Source organism: Mirounga leonina, unplaced genomic scaffold, assembly GCF_011800145.1.
Source record: "Mirounga leonina isolate KUSES-001 unplaced genomic scaffold, KU_Mleo_1.0 Mir_101664, whole genome shotgun sequence".
NCBI lineage: Eukaryota > Metazoa > Chordata > Mammalia > Carnivora > Phocidae > Mirounga > Mirounga leonina.
This window is the reverse complement of record NW_023270175.1, coordinates 1,213,077-1,238,204: the sequence shown is the minus strand read 5'-3', so window position 1 is coordinate 1,238,204 and position 25,128 is coordinate 1,213,077. Positions and strand designations below refer to the sequence as shown.

Below are 25,128 nucleotides of genomic sequence, written 5' to 3'. Positions count from 1 at the left end.
AGACTTTGAAGAAGGGGACTTAGGAGAAATGCTTTATCAGAGACTCCGTGGAATCTCTGAATTTTATCCATCAGGATTCGGGGCAGAATTTCCTTTACTCTGAAACAGGGAGTCTCAGACTAGTAGAAAAAAGATCTGCAGGAGAAAAACAGGTCTCAAAACATGGCAGGAATAAAGTAGGAGGGGGGAGTCCTGAGCTGTAGCATTCTTGCCTTGAAACCATGACCTGACGTCATGACAGGGGCCACCTGTTCCAAGCAGCTGGGGGGTGGGCGACGGGGCGGGGGGGAGATACCCCAGTGTGCTCTTTTGGATAATCGTTTGCAAAAGGCTGAGCCTGTAAGAACAGCCTTCCGGGAGAGCCAGCAGTTGGCAAAAAGGCAGCAAATGACTAACAGGCACAAGGTCAATCCTTGGCCTGAAAATGAGGTGTGAATTAACTTCCAGTATGTTCCTGCCCCGTGGTTGTATTAATTCTAATCCTCCCTCCTCCCATTTGCAGCTATTGAGGGCAGTATAGAGGACTCTGGTGACCTCAGTTATCATGTGATGGGCAGGGGTGGGGGGGTGGGGGTTTGGCATCCCTAGAGGACGCATCTGGCGGGAGACTAGGGGTGCAAACTGAAAGGTAGGAAGCTGGCTCCCCCTCCTGACCAAATGTAATGGCTATTTCCACCAATAGGGCATTTACTCCCTCAGTGGTCTTCAGTCGGCTTGGGAGGCCCAGCGGCAGTGCAGAGCCTTCTTTCTTCATCCTCACTTCCAGAGTTCTTTGTGCGGGAGGTGCCTCCAATAACCAGATTCCTTTCCAGAAGCCTCTTACCCTCCCCCACAACCAAGAGCTAGTAAGAGATGGTAGGAGGCAAGATCGCTAACAGGGGCAGGTTTTTCTTTTTTTTAACTACAGGCTTTTTCCATGAGCTTAATACCCCTCAGGTCAAGGGCTACATGCTATTAACAGTCCAATTAAATAAACTCTCTAGCAGAAAATGCTTCACTTCCCAATCTGGCGGGGAGACCAGCAGCCCCAATTTGAGATGACTCTTCTATAAAGGCATTAGCTTGGGGAACTCGGTGTGGTGAGGTTAGTGTTGTTCTGAGCAATCTCCCTTCTGGCTCGGAGGGTGGAAGGTGAGGGGTGTGGAGTAGAAGCCGGGGATGCCTTTGGCTCCGCGCAGTCATCTGGCCCTTACAGGCGCAGGCCCATTCGGCTTTGGTGCCTTGCCCTCCCACCCCGCCACGTCTGTTCCTGCTGCTGTTCCGTGGTCGAGGATCACTTGCCTTCCAGGGCACGTGGGGCGCTCCCACTAGAGGCAAAAAAGAAACGGTCTCGGAGACGCTACGGCGCTTTGCTGGGTGTCACGGGAAACTGAACACTGACCCTCCCCCAGGCACAGGGGCCAAAGGTGGGGACCGAGGGATTATCTAGGAACTGGATTACCCAAGGCGGCCCACAGTACAGTCAAAATGTTCGGACACAGCAAGCCCCGAGCCACTGATCCAATACTTGAGGGAACTGCATGGTCGGCAGGTTAGGGCACTGAGGCTCCGTGTCAGCGGCTGCCTGAGTGAAGGCCCGATGACGTGAACGAGGGCTAGCAAGTCAGAGGCACATACTTCAGTGCCCACCTCGGTCCCTTTGGAATCACCCCCCCCCTTTTTTTTTCCAAAAGACTCACTGTAAAGTCGATATCCCAGTATTCAACATAAAGCGCAACTGAGGCAAACAAAAGCAGAAGCAGGCTTCAAAGATAAAGGGGCGCTCTGCACAAAGCTCCAGAAGCATGTGGCTTCACCCGAAGTAAAAGAACTCCCTTATTTGATGAGGCACCAAAAAAACAAAAACAAAAACCCACTGAGCATTCTGGAATGCATAATTCATTCAATTGTACACATTCATCTTCCCCAGTTTTTAATTAGAAGGCCTGAAATTAAATGCCACACGTGTGTCTACTACTGATTGAGGTAACGTTTGCATTTGGCAAAACTGGTTCCAAATGAATAAATTCTAGAAAATTGAGAAAGTACTGACTTTCTAGCCCCGGGAAGAAGAACCGGAGATCCAGCAGGCGCGACACGCGCTGTCCCTCAGGTATAAGGCACAGAATCTCACCGTATTTGGTTCTCGGTAAACCCCAGACTTCTCCAGGTCTTACCGTTGAACAGACCTGCGGCCAAGGCCTTCTCTGGGCTTAACCACGCAGCTAACGGTCCAGAGACACGGAAGTTCAGAGCTATCGCTGGGCAGCAAGACCCCTAGACCAACCCTGGAGCAGAAAGATCAGTACAGACACGATACGGACGAACGAATCACACACAGACACTTTATTAGTTTCCTCTATGAGAGACAGCAACATCAGTCTTTTTAACAGAAATCGCAGGTCACTGGAGAGGCCAAAGAGATGGAAGGAAGATGAAATATTTAAATTAATCAAAAGGCACTACGACCCCACCTAACACCTACTACCACGGCGGTAGCGGGCTAAGGAAGATTACGCTACGGCAAAAATAATCCTGTGTCAGTGTTAAGAGATGACGTAGCAGGAAGCGACTTTGCTTTCCAGAAGACTGGTACGAGGAACACTTGCACCCCAGAGGACATCTGGCCAGGGGAAGGGCAAGATGGCTGAAGGTCAAGCCAAATGGAAAGGAACGGGTACAAAGGAGAATCCCAGTGACACAATCCCCAAGCAGGGGGTGAAGGATCAGGCTTTTTCCTCCCAAGAAGCATTCACTGCCCTGTGTGCTGCCTCCCCCCCCCCCCCATCCCGGGTACCCCCACCCCCTCCAGAGAGCTGCAGCTTTACAGGACTCGGCGGCCCGAGCTGGGCTGGGGTGGCCTAGGGTTCTTGCTGTCATTTCGCAGAGACTTTTGAGAGCCTGTCACAGGTTGGGGGTGGGGGTGGGGGAACTGGGGCGGCTTTGTGGCCAGTAGTTCTGAACCAAGGAAACCCTGAAGTATTCACATGCAAAGTAGTCTGCGCTTCCCCCCCCCCCCCCCCCCCCCACACATTCACACCCCGACACAACACCCTCCAAAGCCTGAACTCTTGCTGTGCGCAGCTCAGCAGTTCATCTCAATCCGTCTTTCTCTACATTTAGGAGAAATGCTAATATACCCGATGAGGGGTGGAGAAAGCTTCGCCAGAGACAAGCTGGGCCTTCTGCGCAATTTGTCATCAAACACCAAGGGAAAACAAGGGGGCGGGGTTCACTTTCTTCGTAAAAAGCCTCAGCAGTTACTCTATTATAAAGGGACGTGGCTGAACAGGTAGGAAACTGACTCCCCGTTGTGAGTCCTCCTGATGGCTTCTGCCAGGATCATGGAGATGTCGATCACCTAGTGGAGCCGAGAGGAGCATCAGGTTAGTACCACACAGACAGATGACAACCCTGCTGAGCAGCCTGACGAGGCGCCTTCCCCTTAAGGCTGCTGCACTAGGCTGTGTCCCCTCGTGAGCCGCCCCCAGCTACCTTCTGCATAGTATTTTTTAACATAACCACTTAGGAAAGGGCCAAAGTGCTCAAGGAGGAACACCCCTGACTCAGACTCACCAACACGGTGGTGCGCCGACACTTACAGATCCTCAGCAGTGAAAAAAAGGGAATGCTTCAGCTGAAAAACCAAATCCTTAAGAGGGACATCGGTGCTCCACTTCTCCATATGAATTCCAGAAAGCTAAGGGATTACTGTACACATTTTTAATGAGGCAAGGCCTTGTTCTTTTAGCGCCAACAGCCCCTGAATGTTGGTGTCTAATTACTTGGGGGAATTAAAGGAGGGGTCCCAGGACCTCCTGGTTTTGTAGGTCTCGGGTGGAACAAAGGAACCTGCATTTTAACGAGAACCTTAGGTAACTAACTTGGGCTGTTTCCAGAGCATGCTCTGAGAGACACTGAAGTTCTGAGGGGTGTACCCCCCGTTTAAAGGTTTCCCACTGTGTCTGCTGGGGGCCAACAGTTCAGAGTGACACACACTCAAGTGTAAAGCATGGACTTGCAAATGTGAGTGTGTATCACAATCACTGAGAGCGTCTGCTGAAATGCTGTAGTCCTGATGCTCTGTCCTCCAGAGGTTCACCTCGCAATCGGAATTTTTACATGTGATTTTTTTTTTTTTTAACTTTTGGGTCACAGATCCTGATGGCAGACTCAGCCCTTTAAGAGCAAAGGAGGACATCTTCAGAATCCAGACCCCTAACTCGCCATAGGCAACCACTTCCTGAAAATACTTCGCGGAGTCTTCTTTTGCGAGAATCTCCTCCTCACCTGTATTTTGGAGCAATGCTTCATCTTATCCTCCTGAGGTATGGTATTGGTGACTACTACTGCTTCAAAGCATGCGTTGTTAATGCGGGAAATGGCCGGGCCAGAAAAGATTCCATGAGTCAAGATTGCATAAACTCTGGTGGCTCCAGCTGAGAGAAGTCTAGAGGAAAACGCAGAGTTGCTCTGGATTACTCTCACTTGTCACTAGGGGACCTGAGTTGGCGGGGGGAGGAATGTATCCATCAGCCTGGGTGCCTTAAAGACTTGCTCTCTCCGTTCTGGAAGCTGGGACCCCCAAGATCAAGGTGGTGACAAGGTAGCAGTCACCCTGAGGCCTCTTCTCCTGGCCATCTCCCTGTGCGCTCACGTGACCTCTGCGCGCGCCTACGCATGGGGGAACCAGCTCTCGGTGTCTCTTCTTACAAGGGCACTATTCCCATCATGAGGGTCCCCCGCCAACGACCTCATCTAAACCTAGGTACTTCCCCCAAAGGCCCCGTCTCCAAATATCATCACTGGAAGGGTAGGACTTCCAACGTATGAACCTTAGGGGACCACGATTCAGTTCACAGCAAAGAGAGATAATTGGACCAAGAACTTACCTGAATAGGTTTGGATTAACGTAGTAAAACTGGCACAGACTGCTATGCTCAACAAAATCCATTGTCCTTTTTTTTTTCCCTGGGCACACAGCTGGACTACATTTCCCAGCCTCCCTTGCAAAATTAGGAGTGGCCATGTGACTGAATTCTAGCCATCAGAATGTGGGCACATGCAACGTATACCACTGGCTGGGCTTAGAAGAATCTTCCATGGGTGATTCTCTATGCTCTTGTTTTCCCTTTCTGGCTGGCCAAACTGGAAATGTCTTCCAAGGTAATCTTGGAAGCCGTATGTTAAAGATGCAGCACCACAAAACTGAAAGAGGGATACCTGCACTGGAGTAAGCCAGGAACAAGAAACTATCATGGTAACGAACTGACATTTTGGGGAGCTGAGCTGTTACAGCAGTTAGGGTTAACTTAATCATAAAGGACGAAATGAGTTTTATCAGTGTATACTCCAGGATCCCAATCAGGAATTGCTCAGCCCACAAATACTTTCTTAGCCCCTATTATATGCCAGGCCCTGTGCATGGCAGACACCCTGAGGTTAAGAAAAAATTAGGAGAAACAAGGCTCTCCACAGTGGTGTGGACTATAGCAACGAGGAGCCACTTAAGGTTTTCAAGGAGAGGAGTGATGGGCTCTAGCCTTAGTTTTAGACAGATTAGCAAGTGGGGAGGCAATGAGAGAGATGGACTGGGGAGGTAATAAGAGACTGGTGACTAGCAGCAGAGCGAACAGAGTGAAGGCACAATTTAGTGCAGCCAAGCGGGCACCTGGGTTGCTCAGTCGGTGAAGCGTCTGCCTTCGGCTCAGGTCATGATCCCAGGGTCCTGGGATCGAGCCCTGCAATGGGCTCTCTGCTTAGCAGGGAGCCTGCTTCTCCCTCTCCCTCTGCCTGCCGTTCCCCCTGCTTGTGCTCTCTCTCTCTCTCAAATAAATAAAATCTTAAAAAAAGAAAAAGAAAATCATAAGGAAAATATGCTTATAGTACACCACACTGTATTTATAAAAAAAAAAAATGCTTAAGTGGAATCACACAATTCAAATCTGTGTGAAGGACCAATTCCTGTCTTTTCAGGCCCATACATTTCTACTTTAATTTGTTTTTAAAAACTAACAAAAGTCGAGTATTCAGAGTGGTCAAAACATTTTGGAAATAAATACAGTGGTGACCGTCACATGGCACTGCCAATGTACCTAATGCCACTGAATCGTATACCTACTAGTCAAAACGGCAAATTTTATGCTCTATATGGTTTAGCATAATAAAACTCAGGAGATCTGGGGGAAAAAAGAAAATATCCATCAATGTTTGCATACTGCAATTCAAAAGCCTTGGGTGATAAAAACTCCCAAAGCTAGTTACCAGCCCGCTCGACTTACTTCCACAAAGAATCCATAGGCGTAAGGCACTGAGACAGCAGCTAGCTATGTTCCCCTTCTAACCACCGGCCCCACCTCTCCGCACTCACTTGTCGGCCGCATGGCAGATTGTGCCACACGTGTCAGCCATGTCGTCCACCAGGATGGCCACCCGGTCCTTCACGTCTCCCACCAGCACCATGCGGTCTACTTCGTTGGCCTTCTTCCGCTCTTTGTGAATCAGAGCGAAGTCCACGTTCAACCGGTCCGCAATGGAGGTCACTCTGCAAAACAGGGTGTTCGCAGTTAAAACCTAAGGACGAAAGACAGGGACTAAACCATGGGCTTGCTTTCCGGCAGGGAGGTGGGGGGGGGGGGAGCACTCTTTGAAACCAAACTGTTCCCAGGGCTAGAAGAAAACAGCTCTCATTGATTGACTTCTCAGAGGCCAACAGCACAGAGTGGGTTTTACAGACTAATGCCTCCATATCCTGAGAGCAGTTTATGAGCGTATTAGTCAGACTTCGATTATAATTAATTCTGGTTTACAGCGAGCGGGGGATAGCCAGATGCCTCACCAGTCCCAGGAAGCAGTAGGATGCGAAGGCACGTTCATTTAAGAGATTGGCAGCAGAAGGGGGAGAGAGAGAAGACGTCATTAACTAAGGCCGCGAGTGCACAGATTGGCCCAATTTGACATGCGGATGTTGTGAGAAGTGAACCTGAACCTGGCGGGAGAAGAGTCAGAATGCCTGTGCTCTCACCACACTCCCCTCAGTGCTCCATCAACTGTCAATGTCAACTGTACCTGGACACCAAGCTTGGAAGTTCCTTTTAGGAGCGCTAGAAAGAAAGTTATACCAATTAACCAGGAAAACTGGACATCTGGCCACACAGCCCGAAGTATCTCCAAGTCAAAAAGTCAGTCTCATTTTGCTATTACACAGTAATACAAACTGAACTAGAAGGTGGGACAGGAAGACCGATCTGATGACCAAGTCCCGTATAACTCACTCAACCAGAAATCGACTCAGCGTAAACGACAGCGTGCTGCTCAGTGTAAATGATGTGTAGGCCCCTGCTCCACTGAGCCGTCCTCCCCGTGCATGAAGAAGCCTGTGCTTTGGGTCTTGTTTTTTTTAAATGCAGCACTGATCCAACCAGAGCATTATGCCCGGTTTGCGCTGTGACTATGGTCACGTGACGGAGGTTGTGCCAGACAGGGGAGAACGTATGACCCTGTCATAGAGAACACAGAAGATCCAAACCACAACCTGGACGGCTTATGTACCCTGACCTAGATGAACCACACCCTGTGCTCTCCTCTCCATGACTACGGTGTGGGCAGAGGACGTCAAGAATAACCCATCTGCTTGGAACATTTACTTAATCCAAGACAAACGCACGATCCAATTACCTCAAGCGTCCCCCACCGTCCAGACTCGACGGCCAACAAACTCAATGACCGACAAAGCAGAAGGGCTGGGAAGTCACTCCCTATACCTTTGAGGGGAGAACTCTGTGCAAGTCACCAGCACACAGGGATCTCCACTTACTCCGAAAACTCTGCCAAGACAGAAGTGATAACAGCCACTCACTCTGAAAATACTCTACCGCTGTTAAGAAAATTATCAACACACACACAAAATAGTAACGAAGCCATAAGTCACCTACTGAAGGCAGTTTTCCTGTACCCAAATTTGGAAAGAAAATCTTGCTTGATTATTTATTTCAAACACTATTTTCTAAGTCCCATGGCAAGATGGGAAAACACTGGCCAACAAGTTAAGACAAGTTTGGCAACTACCATTAGGGAGATGCTTTTTAGGCTTGGCTGCTTTTACAGATGATAACTAGCGATTACGTGGGACTCACAAAGCCATGCATCTGGCTGGATAACGGAACCCAAGTTCTCAGCTTAGCCGTTCTGTTGAAGTTACTGAAATAATGAGGTTGTTGAGAAACAGTCTTTGAAGATTTGAATGGCCTTTAGAAAGATCTGAATTAGCTTTTCCTAATCATCTGTGTTTTGTAGCCTCTTCATTCTATTTCCACAACAAGAAGAACATGTGTCATCCTTTTGAATGCATTACTAATGAGTGATCCACTAAGGAAGTCAAGAGCTCTTAGTCTGCACCACGTGAGCCGTAAAGCACTGAAACTGGCAATCCTTGGTAATCAGTTTGTTTAAAGTGTTAAGGTCCTGGTTTTAAATAAAGTTACTCCACTTTATTTTCCTTCCTGCTTAATATCTTAATGCCAGAATGAAGACGGTCTAACCACTGGCATCACGAGGTGTGGAAAAGGCCTACTTGTCCGCTAATAGCATGTAGTTCGAAAGCGGGTGCCATTCATTAGAACTCCCAATTTCCCACCATTCCGGATCACTTCACAGCGGTGTGGCTAGCTCTGCGGTGCCCCGTGACTCACGGGTTTCAGTCAAGCCTACAACACGGTAGCTACTTAAGGGCCCCCTCTGTGCTGTCCTGCCTTTCAGACAGTGACTCAGGCCAGTAAAAGAGGGTTAGTAAAACTATGTCCAGCCCGTGTCCCGGTTCCACCCATTCTGAAGTAGAGCTGACCCTTGGAAGACACGGGTGTGAACCGTGCAGGTCCACTTATGAGCCGATTTTTTCCTGATGCAGTATAGTACTGTGAATGTATTTTCTCAGCAACATTTTTTCTCTAGCTTGCTTTCTTGTAATATAGTATTTAATACACATAAAATACAACATGGTTAATCGGCTGTTTATGTTATTGGGAATGCTTCCAGTTAACATTTGGCTACCAATAGTTAAGTTTTGGTGTGGTCAAAAGTTCTATGTGGATTTTTGACTGCATGGGGGGGGGCCGATGCCCCAAACCCCCATGTTGTTCAAGGGTCAGCCGTACTTAAAAACTGTCACCTGCTAGAAAAATATCACTTTCTGGGGCGCCTGGAGGGGCTCAGTCAGTTAAGCGTCTGCCTTCGGCTCAGGTCATGATCCCAGGGTCCTGGGATCGAGCCCCAGGTCGGGCTCTCTGCTCAGCAAGGAGCCTGCTTCTCCCTCTCTCCCCTGCCTGTGCTCTCTTGCTATCTCTCTCTCTCTCTCTAAAATAAATAAATAAAATCTTGGAAAAAAAAAAAGAAAACTATCACTTTCTGACACAGCTGTCTGAAAGATTTCCCCAGTACTTTGAGAATAATATGCATTCCGGCCATACCTCTTCGCTCCACCAGCATCAGGTGAGACAATCGTACAGTTCCTCCACTCAGAGATGTTCTCCCTTATCCACTTCAGCACAGCTGGCTCTGCATACAAATTGTCCACTGGGATATCAAAAAAGCCCTGTAGAAAGAAGCTGAGTCACGTTTGCTTTGTTTTTCTGCACTTCCATTTACAAATGACCAATACAAAGAGGCTAATAACTTGCCCGAAGAATACCTTCCTGTAACATTCTGACTGATCAGAAGGCATGCCCGCTGGAGCAGACTAAAAATGGCTTCCTCCTTCCTCAAACCTGGGTGGCACAAGGGAGTCCAGCCGAGAGGGGCAAAGCCTGCCCTCGGCTAACCCACAAGGCTAACCCACAACTGACCACAGGAACATGAGTGAGCCCTTGGCAAAAACGGCCAAGTTCAGCTGATACCAGAACAGCCCAGTCAGTGTGCAGACCCGTGAGGTCATACTGCCTTATGGCACCAAATGTTGGGCTGGTTCGTTAGGGAGCAAGAGCTAACTGCTAAACCAGTTAGACATGCTTTGATACGTAAACCTAGTGGAATGTATTTATAATAAATGGTCACAGAGAGTAACTCTAATACTAGCTGCTATAGATTAGATCTGTTCCTCTTCTATAAAATGGGTAGAATCACCTACCCCAGGTACCTCACTGGATCGCCACAAGCCTCCAACGAGGATGTGAAAGCCCCTTTAAATAGTACAGAATATAAGGCAGTATTCTGCTCCGCTTTCTCTGGGTTTACGCTACAAAGTAGGTTCCGACAGCTGCGGCTCTCAACTTAACGATGACACTAACAGTTCCTATTAATGGAGCACCTGTCCTGGGCCACGCGTTCTATCATAAATTTCGCACTCACAACAACAATGCAGTGTGTGTTCAGAGCAGTTAAATAACCTGCCCAAAGTTACAAAGCTGCTGAGCGTCAGAGCCAGTATTCAGACTAGGTCTGAACCCAAAGCCCATGCTCTTCTCAGAATTCCAGACTGCCTCCCTTATCCAACCACCCCAAAGACTCAGATCAGGAACTATGCTTAAAGTGAGGGTGCTTACAGTGCTGTCAACGTCTAGTTTATCTGAGCTGTACTTGCACAGGTTTTTGCTTCTCTCCAGTCTCCAGCATTATCAGCTCTCTCCTCTCCCACCCCTTTCTAATGCCCAATATTTAGCTTCCAGATACCTGAATCTGAGAAGCATGCAGGTCCATGGTGATAATATGATCCGCACCTGCTACAGAGAGCATATTTGCCACCAGCTTGGCTGAGATTGGAGCCCGGCTCTAAATAGAGGGGGAGGAAAGAAGAACAAAAAAACCAAAATGCCATTTTGAGAAACAATTCATTTGCTCGAGAAGCATTCCTTTATTGTGCACTTACTATGTTTAAGGCACCGTGCTGCCAGGAAATTCATAGAAAGTGCCATGGCCGTTGACTCCGTGAGTAGATCACAATCTAGCATGAATAGTAAGTGGAATATCACTTTTCCAAATCAGGATACGGCTTTCAGAAGAGAAAAATACCTTCCTACCTTTTGTTTTCTTAACTTAATGTACATAAATAGTTTCAGCCTGAGTGTTGCAATGCTCAGTGATTTAAACTAGGCAGACTTAAAAAAAATCTTTTTCACAAAAATTATTAAAATCTCTTTTAACACATACTCAAACCTGTATGACATCTAACATGTCGAAATTTAAAGATCACAGAATGGAAATTATAGTTTATTTTGTAAATTATGCCACTCACATACTCATCTGGAGGTCGACCTTCCGGCAACTTCAACCTCTTTAAATAACAGGCAAATACACCTGGCTGCACTATAAAGTAGCAAAGGCCTTTATATTCTGGAGGAGCACTATACTCTCAGAATAAAAGTATCTGGCCTTCTCCCAGACACTGTATGCAAAATTTGAGCACCGATTATTACAATAGTCCTGCAAAGTTTTATGTATATTACCTTGGCCTCTAAAATCCCAGATAAATGAGGTGAGATGTGTGTTTATAATGAGACTAAGCCTTCATGTAACCAACTTCAAGTTTTATGAAGAGATCACAGTTGGAACCCCAAGAGGGTCCCAGAGGATCTACCAGAGTTTAAAAAATATTCTACTCCACGGTAGCTGGTGCTTAGTCCTACTGACACAATTAAAAAGTCACAGTGAGCTAACTGAAAGTCACATATGTATGACTAGAACAAATACAGACTACAAATGAGTTGATTTATATAAACCAACCCCGTGTCAATTGTTTTTGAACACTGGCTGATACCTACGAGAATGTGATTAAAAAAAAAAGTAATATACCCTCTAAATATTGGTCTGAGGATTAAGAAATTTTTGTGACTCTGGGCAAGTGCTACTTCTGATTAAAAAAAAAAAAAAGTTTTTTTTGGTTTTGTTTTTTTTTTTTTAAAGGAGATTTCTGCTCCCACCTTATCCTTCTTATCCTGTCGGGCATAAGGGAAGCATGGGATGACTGCAGTAACCCGGCTGGCTGAGGCAATCTTGCAGGCATTAATCATGATCAAAAGCTCCATTAGATTGTCATTGATTTCGCCACAACCACTCTGAACAATGTAGACATCCTCTCCACGTACGCTTTCTCCAATCTCCACACTACAACGAGAAAGGAAGGAAAGCAGAAAAAAAACCAAGAGATTTTATTTAAAAAAATTTTTTTTTAAAGATTTTATTTATTTATTTGAGAGTGAGAGAGCACTGGGGGGGGAGGGGCAGAGGGAGAAGCTGACTCCCTGCTCAGCGGGAAGCCAGGACTCCATTCCAGACTCCAGACCCTGGGATCATGACCTGAGGTGAAGGCAGACAACTTAACCAACTGAGCCACCCAGGCCCCACAAGAAAACAAGTGATTTAAAGCACTACACTACATTTCTACGGACAGTAAGGTCTAAAAAGTACAGCTTCCCTATGTTCACGGGTTATAGACTAGTGGGGGTCATGCGAACGCTGGTCCCCTCCCTTTGGGAGATCCCCTATACCAGAAGCAGTTTACTGCCTCAGTTTACTCCAGTGTGCCACAGAAATATTAGCTACTTTTACAAGTGACCTGGCATGAAGATTGGCTAAAACACAAGTAACTGGAACATAATTTCAGCGAGCTGCCTGTATCTCATTAGATATAGGAATAGGACATGTGAATGCAAATTTGATACAAAATCTGTGACTGTCACAATTCACATAGAACAAAAGCAGAAGGATCACGTACGGAATGAATCACTACTGTTCTATAGTGAAGGCTTCTACGGAAGCCAGCACATCTACCATATTGGCACTTCACTCAACAAACAGTCCATGTTCATATGCCAGTCACTGTGCTAAGTGTCAGAGACGCATGGAGGATAAAACAGATGTGGTCCTTGCCTCCCTTTTATGCTAACTGTATTCTGTCCAATTAGTAAGTCTTGTTTAAAAAATATTCCACAGGAAATTAATTATGGAGTAGGGCTATACTTTACCATAAAATGAAAGTTTTAGTATCCACGCTTGGATCCTTACCAAGAATAACTTAGGATTAAAAAAATCATAACCTCCATGACACCTCAAAGCAACACCACTTCCCGAATGAATCCTGCGGGGGAGGCGGGGGTTATCTGTGGATGTGCGTATACAGTATGTAGTGTGTATCGATCCGGAGTAGGTCAGAATAGTTGATAACTCCTACTGATCAAAAGGAAAACTGCAACAGGAGGTAATTCCATTGCCAGAAGCAGCTGATATAGGAGAGAATCATTTAATATTTATCCCTTTCCAATCCAAGTAACAGTTAATTTTAAAAAGAATGCGGTTAGTTTATATTGTAAAGCAAGAAAAATAAGAGCAAACGGTAAAAATCAAGCCAGAAACCAACGAGAACAGGGAGGCTGAGATTCCTGGTAGCCAGAACGACAAGGAAAACACATTAGTTAGGGATATCTGGAGATAAGCCTTCAGGCACCGAATTCAAGAAGTATTTTATACTAGGGATCCTTACATTAAAAGTGCATTGTTGGGGCGCCTGGGTGGCTCAGTTGGTTAAGCGACTGCCTTCGGCTCAGGTCATGATCCTGGAGTCCCAGGATCGAGTCCCGCATCGGGCTGCCTGCTCAGCAGGGAGCCTGCTTCTCCCTCTGACCCTCCCCCCTCTCATGTTCTCTCTCTCATTCTCTCTCTCAAATAAATAAAATCTTTAAAAAAAAAAGTGCATTGTTTTCAAAAAAAAAGTGCATTGTTTTCTCAATAATCAATATCAATAAGGGATGCCTTATTGGTTAAGTGTCTGCCTTTGGCTCAGGTCATGATCCCGGGGATCCTGGATCCCGGGGGGCTCTCTGCTCAGCGGGGAGTCTGGTCTCCTTCTCCCTCTGCCCCTCCCTCCTGCTCATGCTCTCGCTATCTCAAATAAATAAATAAATAAATAACCTTAAAAAAAGGCAAAAAAAAAATCAGTATCAATAATCTCAGTTCCTACACTGATAAAGTAGAAAATGGGCAAAATAAACCCAAAGTAAGCAGAAGAAAATAACCGTAAGAGCAGAAGTCAGTGAAACCGAAAACAGGAAAACAATAGCGATAAACCAATGAAACACAAAGCTGGCTCTTGGGGTGAGGGGAATGAAAAAACTGGTAAGCCTTGGGGCACCTGGCTGGCTCAGCGGCTCTTGATCGTGGCATCGTGGGTTTGAGCCCCATGTTGGGTGTAGAAATTACTTAAGTAAATAAACTGGAAAAAATTTTGAAAAAAACTGATAAGCCTCTAGGAAGACTGACCCGAAAACAGCTTCACTGGAGAGCTCTACCAAACACTTGAGGAATGAACACCAATTGTGCACCATCTTTTCCAGAACAGAGACGAGGCGGGGATATGTTCCAATGCATTTTACATTTTACAAGGCCAGTATCAGCGAGACACCCAAACCAGACAAAGGCAAGCTAAGGAAACTACACAGAGCGAGAAGTGTGGGTGTGGTTACAACAGGAAGGAGCCTTGTGGTGACAGGATGGTTTAGTATCTTGACTGCATGAAGGGCCATATCGTGCCTCTTGCATTACCCTAGTTTTGCAAGAAAACTATAGTTTGGGAGAACTCTGGTTGGGAGCATTGGGAAAACTGGGAAATGGGTACACAGGATTTCTCGGTATCATTTCCTACAATTACATGTGAATCTACAACACCCTCGAAATTTGGTTTTAATGACAGAGGGCATTATTATACTTTGTGTGGACCTGGGTAAACCATTACTGCAGCCCTCCATGAAAGCGGAGGTCATAAAAGTGTAACTAGAGGGCGCCTGGGTGGCTCAGTTGGTTAAGTGACTGCCTTCGGCTCAGGTCATGATCCTGGAGTCCCTGGATCGAGTCCCGCACCCGGGCTCCCTGCTCGGCAGGGAGTCTGCTTCTCCCTCTGACCCTCCCCCCTCTCATGTGCTCTCTCTCATTCTCTCTCTCAAATAAATAAATAAAATCTTTAAAAAAAAAAACAACAACAAAAAATAAAAGTGTAACTAGAAACAAAGGCATTTCTGTATGAAGTCAAAGAGCGTCATCCAGTTGGATTACATTCGGAGAAACTATGTAATATGGTGAGGGAATCTGGAAAACTCTGACTTTTTTGATTTGAGAAATAGCTCATCTCCAAGTATTTTCTCCCTAGGTTACTATGCATCAGTCACCCGGTCTGTCTTCCTCTACGTTCCCTGAATCTGTCCTTCATCATGTCATTGCCCTGCACTTGGTCCCACTACCTGGAATGTTCCTTCTGTGACTAGCTCATTTATTTCTCAGGTCTTCAATCAAAATATCTCCTTTGATTATCTTAATTTAAAAAAGTGACTTCCCTGAGAACCAAAAGATTAAATTGACTTAAAAAAAATCAACCTGGGCGCCTGGGTGGCTCAGTTGGTTAAGCATCTGCCTTCGGCTCAGGTCATGATTCAGGGGTCCTGGGATCGAGCCCTGTGTCAACCGTCGACTAGCTCCCTGCTCAGTGGGGAATCTGCTTCTCCCTCTCCCTCCTCCCCGCTGCTCACTGCTCGTGCTCTTGCTTGCTCTCAAATGAATAAATAAAAAATCTTAAAAAAAATCAATCAATTGCACCATATGGGCTTCATTTGCATACCGATTCAGGCAAACACCCCCCCCCCATTTATGAGACAGGGAAATTTGGAACACTAGCTGGGTTTGATATTGAGACTGCTGTTAAATTATTTAGGCAAGAAAATGGTATCATGGTTACTGAAATACATATGGGTGATATGATATAATATCTAGGTTTATTTCAAAATAATTGTGGGGAGTTGTGTGGAAGGGGGAATTGACAGATGAAACAAGATTAAGCCAATAATTAATAACTGCTAATCTGGGTGGGTGATGGGTACACTGGGGGAGACCATTATACTATTCTCTCTACTTCCGTTTGTTTGAAATGTTCCACAGTAAAGTGACCCTCCCCAATTACTACCTCCACAACACCTACCAAAACTTGTTATTGCTTTATATTTTTACCCACTTGTTTATGGTCATCTCTTCCCTTAGAATGCAAGCTCCATGAAGGCGGGGACCAGATCTGTCGCGCTCTTCTGTATCCCCAGCCAGCCAGGGCCAGTGTGACACAAACAGTGAATGAATAAATACTCCCTCAGGATTAGGCTGCCTCTGGGGATCCACTCACTTGAGTTGGAATGCAAACCTTCTGCAGGTGTGTTATTGAGAAGATTTAGAAGACTGGCTTCTATCATCCCTCACAAAGTAACTCACTTCGCACTAGAGGCAAGTGGGTCCAACATGTTTCGTTAAAAGATTTTGCTAAATCTGCTCAGATCCTTTTCACAGATACTCAGCTGGCAGAGATTTCATTTTCGGTAGAACTACAACCTGTTGGGCCCACCACAATGGGGATAGCTACGAAGTATTTTATGGCACGATCCTGAAATCTTGATACAGAGACAACCTAATGAACAATACAGCAATTTTGTGGACCCTGGTTTAGCTTAACTGACATCTGTTTCTTTAAGATCTTATTAGAGAGAGAGAGAGAGAACGAGTGGGGGGAGGTGTAGAGGGAGAAGCAGACTCCCCACTGAGCAGGGAGCCTGATGTGGAGCTCGATCCCTGGACCCTGAGATCATGACCTGAGCCAAAGGCAGACCCTTCACCGACTGACCAACCTAGGTGCCCTGTGAACTGACATCTATCAATCACCGGGATCAGCCTTAAAAAGCAATGGACTCTGTCCGCAATGTTAACTATGCCAATGCCGAATCTGCTTTCTGAAGATATTCTTCAAATTTCAAATGGACAAGCAGGAGGGAGCCAGGGAGGGCTTTCTGGGAGAGCAACTTCCATGTTTTCCAAAGTGTAGGTCCTAGAATGGCACCGTCCAATCTGGGAGTCACTGGACTTGTGTGGTTATCAAGCACTTGAAATGTGATTAGTGTGTCTGAGTAACTGAATTGAAATGTGCTAGAAGCATAAAATACACACTCTTTTGTGAGGATGGTATAAATAAAAGGAAAAACATATCTCAATTTTACTGTCACTTATGTGTTAAAACTATCCTATTTTTGGATATGCTGGGATAAATAAAATATATTATTAAAAAACTAAAAACCACAAGCAGACAAGGCTGAGTAACACCTCCTGGAGGAGACTATGTTCCGCAATGTACTCACTGGGGCAGGCCCAAGTAAGAGGCAGTGGTGTTTAAAGGGACTTCTCAGATCTCCTTTACTCACAATGCCCACCCTTTGACAAGTTCCAGGCTACAAGAGCCCTTTCTATGTTTTATGGTGCACAACTCTGGGGTCTTGACCAGGTACTTCAAATATCTGAGCAACTTCAAAACTGGGGTAAGAGCCCCATACCTCATCACCTCCTTGACTAAGATCTCCATTTCCCAGGGGTAGAACCAAAGTCAGGCACACCGATTTCCAATGAAGTCAACAGTATCCTCTACATCTGATATGGGAGGCCTGTGGCTCTTATTTCAGTCAAGAGCACAGAATATCATCTGCAGTCCAGACGTTCACTCAACCAGAACCAGGTTGTTTGATTAGGAGCTAGGGAACAGCAGTTTAGCAACTGATCCAAGATAGCATTAACAGAAGGGCTAATTCTCTATTTCAAAGCTTTCTTATTTTCAAGTTAAGACCAGAAAGCAACATCCTTAGACCATGATGGCTTATCTCTCTTTACAAATGCCTGGACTACCAGAGTCTCTATAAAAAATACTCACAAGGGGCGCCTGGATGGCTCAGCTGGTTAAGCCGCCGACTCTTCAGCTCTGGTCTCGGATCTTGGGGCCCTGGGATTGAGCCCTGTGTTGGGCTCCATGCTCAGCAGGGAGTCTGCTTGAGATTCTCTCTCCCTCTGCCACCCCTCTCTCCCCGCTGGCTCTCTTGCACTCACTCACTCTCTCTCTCTGGAATAAATAAATCTTTTTTTTTTTTTTTAAGATTTTATGTATTTGTGAGAGAGAGAATGAGAGACAGAGAACATGAGAGGGAGGAGGGTCAGAGGGAGAAGCAGACTCCCTGCCGAGCAGGGAGCCTGATGTGGGACTCGATCCCGGGACTCCAGGATCATGACCTGAGCCGAAGGCAGTCGCTTAACCAACTGAGCACCCAGGCGCCCAGGAATAAATAAATCTTAAAAAAAAAAAAAAATTACCCACAAAATTGCTTACATTGTTCCTTATGTTACTCAATATCATTATTTAAGGATCTCACCCATAAAATTCTTAGAATTTTGTGCCTGAAGGTGTCTAAAGAGTTTTACGAAAAAAAACCCACAAAACTACATAATCCACTGCATATGCCTTTATCCCTTTGGCTGCCAGGAAGCCAAGGGATACAGTTAAATTAACAACTGACCTTCAGTAATCACTTTATGCCAAATTCTTGGCACGATTACAATAGTCCTTTGTTTTAGAAGGCTTCTGATGCATTTAATGAACCTTTTGTACGTGTGACTATCATGAAACACACTTAAAATCCTTTCTTGAAAGCGGATAAGGTATTAATTATAAAATTAAATTATCACTGCCAACTAAACATCAGGGATCATTTGCTAAATACAATACTTTAGTAGAGGTGATTCTTTTAGAAATTATAGTCTAATATCATAGAAGGTCTGAAAAATAATTTTTACAAAAGCACCAGCTCACCACCCTACACGATCACTAGTAACATCTTCCTGTTATTGTTATCACCTGATGATAGTCACGCAGCAGTTCAACCACTCCCCAAAGCCAAACTGAGGATTAAAATTTTCCCTCAAGCACGGAAAGGTGTTATGACCAGGCGTGTATCTAATAACTTGAAAATTTTCTTTATTAAACTATATCCCAAATAAAGTGGTGCAGGGGCCCCTTGGTGGCTCAGACAGGTTGAACACCCAACTCTTGGTTTCGGCTCAGGTCATGGTCTCATGGGTTGTGAGACTGAGCCCTCCATCAGGGCTCCACACTCCACGGGGAGTCTGCTTGAAGAATTCTCTCCCTCTGCCCCTCTGCCCACTTGCGCACCCTTGTGCAGCCGCTCTCAAATAAATAAATACATCAAAATAAAGGGGTGCGAGTAAACTAGGACATTGCCTTATTTTACTGTACATAACTGATCTCACTGATTAAGATCAATCCTTCCCTCCAGTAGTATTATAGTATACAGACTTTCATAAAGCCTAAAAAGCCTGCAAACTACACTCAGATTATACAGCTTGGTCAAGAAACAGTTCAAGAAATCTTAATATTTTTCTTATGGTTTCCTCTAAGTCAGAGATGATAAATTAGGCAGTGACTGATGGCAGAAGAGCTGTGCCTAAAACCTGTTTGCTCTTAATGTAATCTATCAGGTGGAAAAACCTGGTTTAGCAATTTAAAGGGTAACACTCCATGTTCTCTCCTTCTAGCTAATGGCATGTTCCTCAACTGGCTTTGGGCCAATCATTCTCCCAATCTTCCAGTGAGGGCAGACTGGCCATGTCCATCCAATGAGAAAACTAGCTTCTCCATTCCTTTCCTTTAGCATCAGGCATAAGGGCATCCATAAGGCTACACAAAAGGAAATAAAGCGAAATCTAATAGGCAGGTAGTATTCTTAAGAAAATCTCAAGAATTTAGACGGAGACATTGGCATGTGCAAAATGCAAGGGATTAACTAACCGGGGGATATGGTTCTTAGGAAAATCCTAGGCAACCAAAGTTAGTCTTCCCCCTCTCATCCTATCCAGAGTAACGAAATAAACCAAAGGTACTTACCGCTATTGAAGAGAATAAGAAAAAAAAAAACAACTTTTGAATATACTAAAAATTTAAAAGCCAGATGAAATACTGCATCAGCAAAAATTTAAACAGTAATACCTAGAGCTGGGCAAATTAACTTCTGAATCTTAGTTCCTTCATCCATAAAATGGGGATAGTAACTTCTCAGTAGTGTTGAGGGGATTAAAAATGGATAAAGTACTTAACATAGGAACTAGCACATCTTAAGTACTCACTATACATTAATCACTATTAAGTACCGTTATTGCTGATGAGAACAGAAATTGGGTCAACTCTTTTAGAAACTAATCTGCCAACCAAATGCCTGAACAATGGTGCATACCCCTTAACCTAGTAATTCCCCTTCTAGGGATTTGTCCTAAGGAAATCATCAGAAATGGTCAAAGATTTATGTTCAAAGTTTTCATATAAAAGCATTAGTCAAAAATGGGAAATATCTAATAGCAGGGACTTGGTTATCTAAAATCATAGTAAAACGGTAAGACAAGACTCTACAGCTATTTAAAACCATGTAGACTAAAATATTAAGGGGAGAAATTATTCAAAAAATATTGCTAAGTGATGAAAGCTATAAATACCTCACATTTTTAAAAAGATTTTATTTATTTATTTATTTATTTGAGAGAGAGAGAGAGAGTAAGGGAGAGGGACAGAATCTGAAGCAGACTCCTCACTGAGCACAGAGCCCGATGCAGGGCTCGATCACACAACTGTGAGATCATGGCCTGAGAAAAAACCAAGAGTAGGATGCTTAACTGACTGAGCCACTCAGGTACCCCAAACATCTTACATTTTTGAAAAAGTACTTAAACACACAAATATCTGGAAGGTCATAAATTAAAACGTGAACAGTCAACCGTGGATGGTGAGACTATTTGGGGTGTCTTTTTTCCCCTTGTCCTCTTCTGTATTTTCCACATTTTCTGCAATATCATCACCACCACTTCTTACCAACATTCACTGTGCATTTATTGTGTGGGACAGTGTTTTCCTTTACTCCTATCTCATTTCATCTTCACAATAATTCCATGGGTAGATATTACTTTACAGATGAGATTACTGGGGCAAAGAAAAGCAGACTTCACATGCAGGTTCTCTGATTCCAGAGCATGAACTTCTAATCTCTCTTCTCTGTGTGTATGTGATACACCCACCTACATGTATATATGTATGTATGTTTCCTAAATAACTGGACAGCAATGGATGATCTTGACTTGAGAAGAAAAGCCACTCTTCTCCAGAGGGCACCAACCCCTGAGATTCTGGCAAATTGTACAGACAGCAAAACTGTCTCATTTGAGGCTGGGCTCTGCAGTTCTCCCTCTGATGACCCAGAGTACCCATTGAGCTGCTCAGTCCATGTCCTTAAGAGCCCAAGAGTCACACAGGGCAGCAGTTAACATTTCTACAGTGCAGAAGAGCCAAAGGGGGGGGGGGGGGGGCGCAGAGAGGGGGAAGCTCCACAGGTAACATATTCCATTATGTTCAATGAAGATTTCAGACCATCTCAGGAACCAAAAAGCTAATGATTAAGCCTGAAACAGGGAAACCAAACCAGTCAGCAATTTTCCATGTTGGGCTTAATCTTAACCAGGGTTTCCAAGCATGCTATTGTCCAGCGGTTTAAAAATGAAACCAGCCTGATCTCTGAAGTAGATTGGGATTGCTGATGAATTCAGATCAGTCAGAACACTAAATTGTTCTCACCCTCCCTGTCTCCCAATATAGCTTCAGGTTCTATGGTATTGCTTTAGGCAGAGGGTGAAGGGTTAACACAAAGAAAAATAAGGTCTTTGTATTTTTCCTAGAAGCCTAGGAAAATGATTTAATAACCGCAGTTCTCTAAGGGGGCCGGAAAAACCCCTCTAAAAGAAAATCATTCTTGGCCCCTGCCTATACTGCCACTGGCCAAGTCTGATCCTGGACTGTCTTATTATGGTCACTATGGTGTGGTCACAGCCAAAGACAGCAGCTTGGCCAGCCTCTTCTGACTAAGCCATTGCCTGGTTGCACTATCATCTACATCACAACCAGCGGCCCCATAAGCAAGTATCCAGAAGGAAGCTGTCCACTACACATGAATGCTTTTATCAGCAGGTCTAGGAAGGATAGGGGAGTTACACTTCGGTAGTAAGTTTAAGGAAAGAGAAAAAGGAAAGGCTTCTAGGAAAAAATGTTGAAAGTAACCTTATCTAATTTAACTGAACCAGTAGGTTTGGTGTAAACTTTCCCCTTAACAGATGACTGCACCTGTGAGATTGTGGGCACCGTCCTGATTTGATTGACAGGGCAAAGAAACACCAAGTATGAGTATCAGAACCGTTAGATTCTACATTCAGGTGGAAGGATCAGGTAAGTAAGTTTATCTCTAAGATGGCCCCCAAAGTGCAGGAGGAAGTTGGAAGTGGGGGGAGGGAGCAAGTTTAATTAGCAAGGCAATGAAAAAAATTCGAGCTGCGATGCACTATGCAATTCCGGTCTTCCACTCATCTTTCCTCCATTATCTTAACACTCGGGGATAATAAAACTGTTTCCTAAATTCCCCACGCGGGCTAAGAAAAGTGGACAAGTTCAGGATAGACTCTGCTAACTGAAAAACAGGTTTCTTATCATCTGGACCAGTAGCTGCACTGGGGAAGGTCAAGGATGCCAGAACGAAGGTTCCCTAAAATTGTCTGGATGGCTCAAGCTGAGATGCTGGCAATCAGGATGCAGAGTTGATGCATCACTTTATCTGAGCAGCTAGATTTAACTTCAGTACGGCTCCACTTCTAAAGACGTGATGCTGAAGATATGAAAAGCCAACGCCTGCCAATCCAACGGAAGTCCTTAGTAATAATTTTGGCGCCCTCAGTACATAATGTCAGTTTCCCTCACGACAAAAAGCCGACCGACACCTTTTCGAATTGAAAAGCTGCTTCTTAAGACTCTAAGAGAAACACCAGGAGAGCTCAGTACGCCGCAGTAAGGTTCTCCCAAGCAAGCTGGTCCAAGAGTTAAAGTGACCCCAGTCCTGTCTGGATGGCTCCACAGCGAAGCGACAAAGCCACGTGTCCCCTTGGCTGAGGCTAAGCGTCTTTCCCTTTCCGTCGCTCTAGGCAGCCGCTATCCCCGTCTTGGGTCCTCCAGCCCTTGCCTTCAAACCCAGCAGCTTCGCCTCCTGCTCCATCTTGACTCCACCCCACCGCACGGTGAGAATGAACGTGACCCTCCCGCGAGAGGTAACATAACGGAAACAACCCGCGGGGCACGCTCGCCACAGAGCTGCCCCTTCCCCTTCCCCCCCCCCCCCCCGCAACCCGGGTCGCACACAACTCACGCGGCGGCCCCATCCCCCTACCCTCTGTCGCCCCAGCGTCGCCCCCCGCCGCTCCGGCAGGTGAGGCCGGTCGGGGTCCCGACTTCGCCCTTACCAGGTCTCTTGATTGCTGAATTTCTTAGTCACCACCTTGCCTAGCTCCAGGCCCAGGCGGTCAGCAATTTTCTGGGATAAGTCCTGGTGGGAGCTGCCGCTGAAGATTTTAATATTCGGCATCTTGGCTCACTACCCTAGGCACTCTCCGCTCAGCGATCACTGCGGCTGCCGAGACGGGACCCGAAGTCGGCCAAGAGACTCGGTGCTGACCGCTTCGCGTTGCTACTCCGCCATCTTGCATTCCCGCCCGGCGTGCGGCTCTAAATTGCCCCGCGCCGGGGAGGCGGGGCCAGCAGGCAGGGCCACACCCCGCCGCCGCGATTAGCTGAGCGGGAGCGAGGGGCGGGTTTCTCGCCGCAGCTCGGCCTGCCCCCGCTTGTCTCAGGTATTGGCTGGAGGCCATGAAAAGGGCGAGGCTAAGGCGCGGCGCCGCCCCCTGAAGCTAGGCGGTCGGGGCGAGCCGGCTCCCGAGCGCCCAGGCGAAGCGCGCTCTACTGCGGGGGGGGGGGGGGGGGGGGAGGGATATTGGTGGCGCGTCGTGCCAGCTCTTTCCCGCAAGCGGGAGACCAGACACGCTTTTTCCCCAACCCTTGAGCACCCCAAGTAAGTCTGGCTCTGGTTTGCCGTTCCTTTTAAGAAAATCTGTTTAGCGCGATGGCAGCCAGTTTGTCAGAATGAAGGGGAGATTTCTGAACGGGAGTTTGCATGTTTCTGAACGTGATTTTTATCTCTTCATAGGGCAGGGCTGATTTAAAGCACGTTGACATCACCGAGAGACACCCGTGGCACGGGTGCGTCCAGAGGGCGTGTTTGCCCTTTGCGACTGTGCAGCGTTGCCTTTGCCTGGAAGACGAGTCGCGAGGGGAAAGGGACTGAGCGCCCGCCACCTCCATCATCCAGAGCCACGGCAAGAGAAAGTTGTGTTTTGTTTTGGACGATGGGACCAAGTGTGTTCAAACAAGTGAAGGAGTGTGGATTTTCCAAAATACCCTGGCAATAAAGGTCTAATTTATCTACCCCTTGGAAAGGAGAGAAGATATAGTATATGTATGGGACTCCAGATTAAGAGCCCCGAAGGAATCAGGAAACCTAGTTTTTGGTCTTTCTGCCTCATGTGAGCCTCGGCGTCATGTCAACATGTTGCTCATGAGGCCTTTTACACCATGTTTTATTTTTATAATGATACATGGGCTAATGGGACCAAAGAGAGCCTTCTTCCCTCCACCACATTTTCATTGAGCATATTCCAAGCACAGGTTAGAAGAGAAAAATCATACAATTTTAGAATCATACAATTTTAGTTATGAGCACCATAACTACAAGCTGTAAAAATAGAAGGGACTTCAGAAATCATCCAGTCTCCTAGCTTCATCTTACATATGGTGAAACTAAGACCCAGAGATGGGAAGGGATTTGTCCAAGTGGCATAGGCAGAAAATACTCAAAGCAGCATCCTGTGTTTCTCTCATTGCCATGTTCAGCAGTGTCCATGGAGGACCTCTCCTTCTGACCCTTTGTCATACTTTTACGAGTTCAGAAATCTAATGTAGGCCCAGGTGTCTAGGGGTACTTGGAGAAGGAAGCAAACAGCAAGGCAGAATATTAAGGCAGAATATCCATCCTAGTTCATTCATCAAATATTTACTGAGTGCTTTGTTGCGTACAAAGAGGTGTGGGGGCACCTGGGTGGCTCAGTCAGTTAAGGGTCTGACTCTTGGTTGCGGCTCAGGTCATGATCTCAGGGGCCCTGGGATCCAGCCCCCAGTTGGACTCTGTGTTAAGCAGGGAGTCTGCTTAAAGATTCTCTCCCTCTGCCCCTCCCCGCCACTCTCGATCCTTCTCTCTCTAAAATAAATAAATAAATCTCAAAAAGCAGTGTTCTAGGCATTGAAGGGATTAGAAAGTATTTGCACCCAAGGAATTCGTTCATTCAAAAAATATTTATTGAATACTTTTAATGTACCCAGTCCTGTTCCGGGCA

General features: G+C 45.9%; 1 protein-coding gene across 1 annotated transcript; it reads right to left on the bottom strand.

Moving 5' to 3' along the window:
- Nucleotides 1–2,310: 2,310 nt before the first annotated feature.
- Nucleotides 2,311–23,430, bottom strand: PRPS1 (phosphoribosyl pyrophosphate synthetase 1). The gene is made up of 7 exons (XM_035006790.1): nucleotides 23,146–23,430; nucleotides 11,889–12,072; nucleotides 10,642–10,740; nucleotides 9,444–9,568; nucleotides 6,350–6,523; nucleotides 4,270–4,429; nucleotides 2,311–3,340 (listed from the first exon to the last, which is right to left on the bottom strand). The coding sequence occupies exons 1-7, from the start codon at nucleotides 23,265–23,267 to the stop codon at nucleotides 3,248–3,250; spliced, it is 957 nt and encodes a 318-aa protein (XP_034862681.1). The 5' UTR covers nucleotides 23,268–23,430; the 3' UTR covers nucleotides 2,311–3,247.
- Between the last annotated feature and the right edge of the window lie 1,698 nt (nucleotides 23,431–25,128).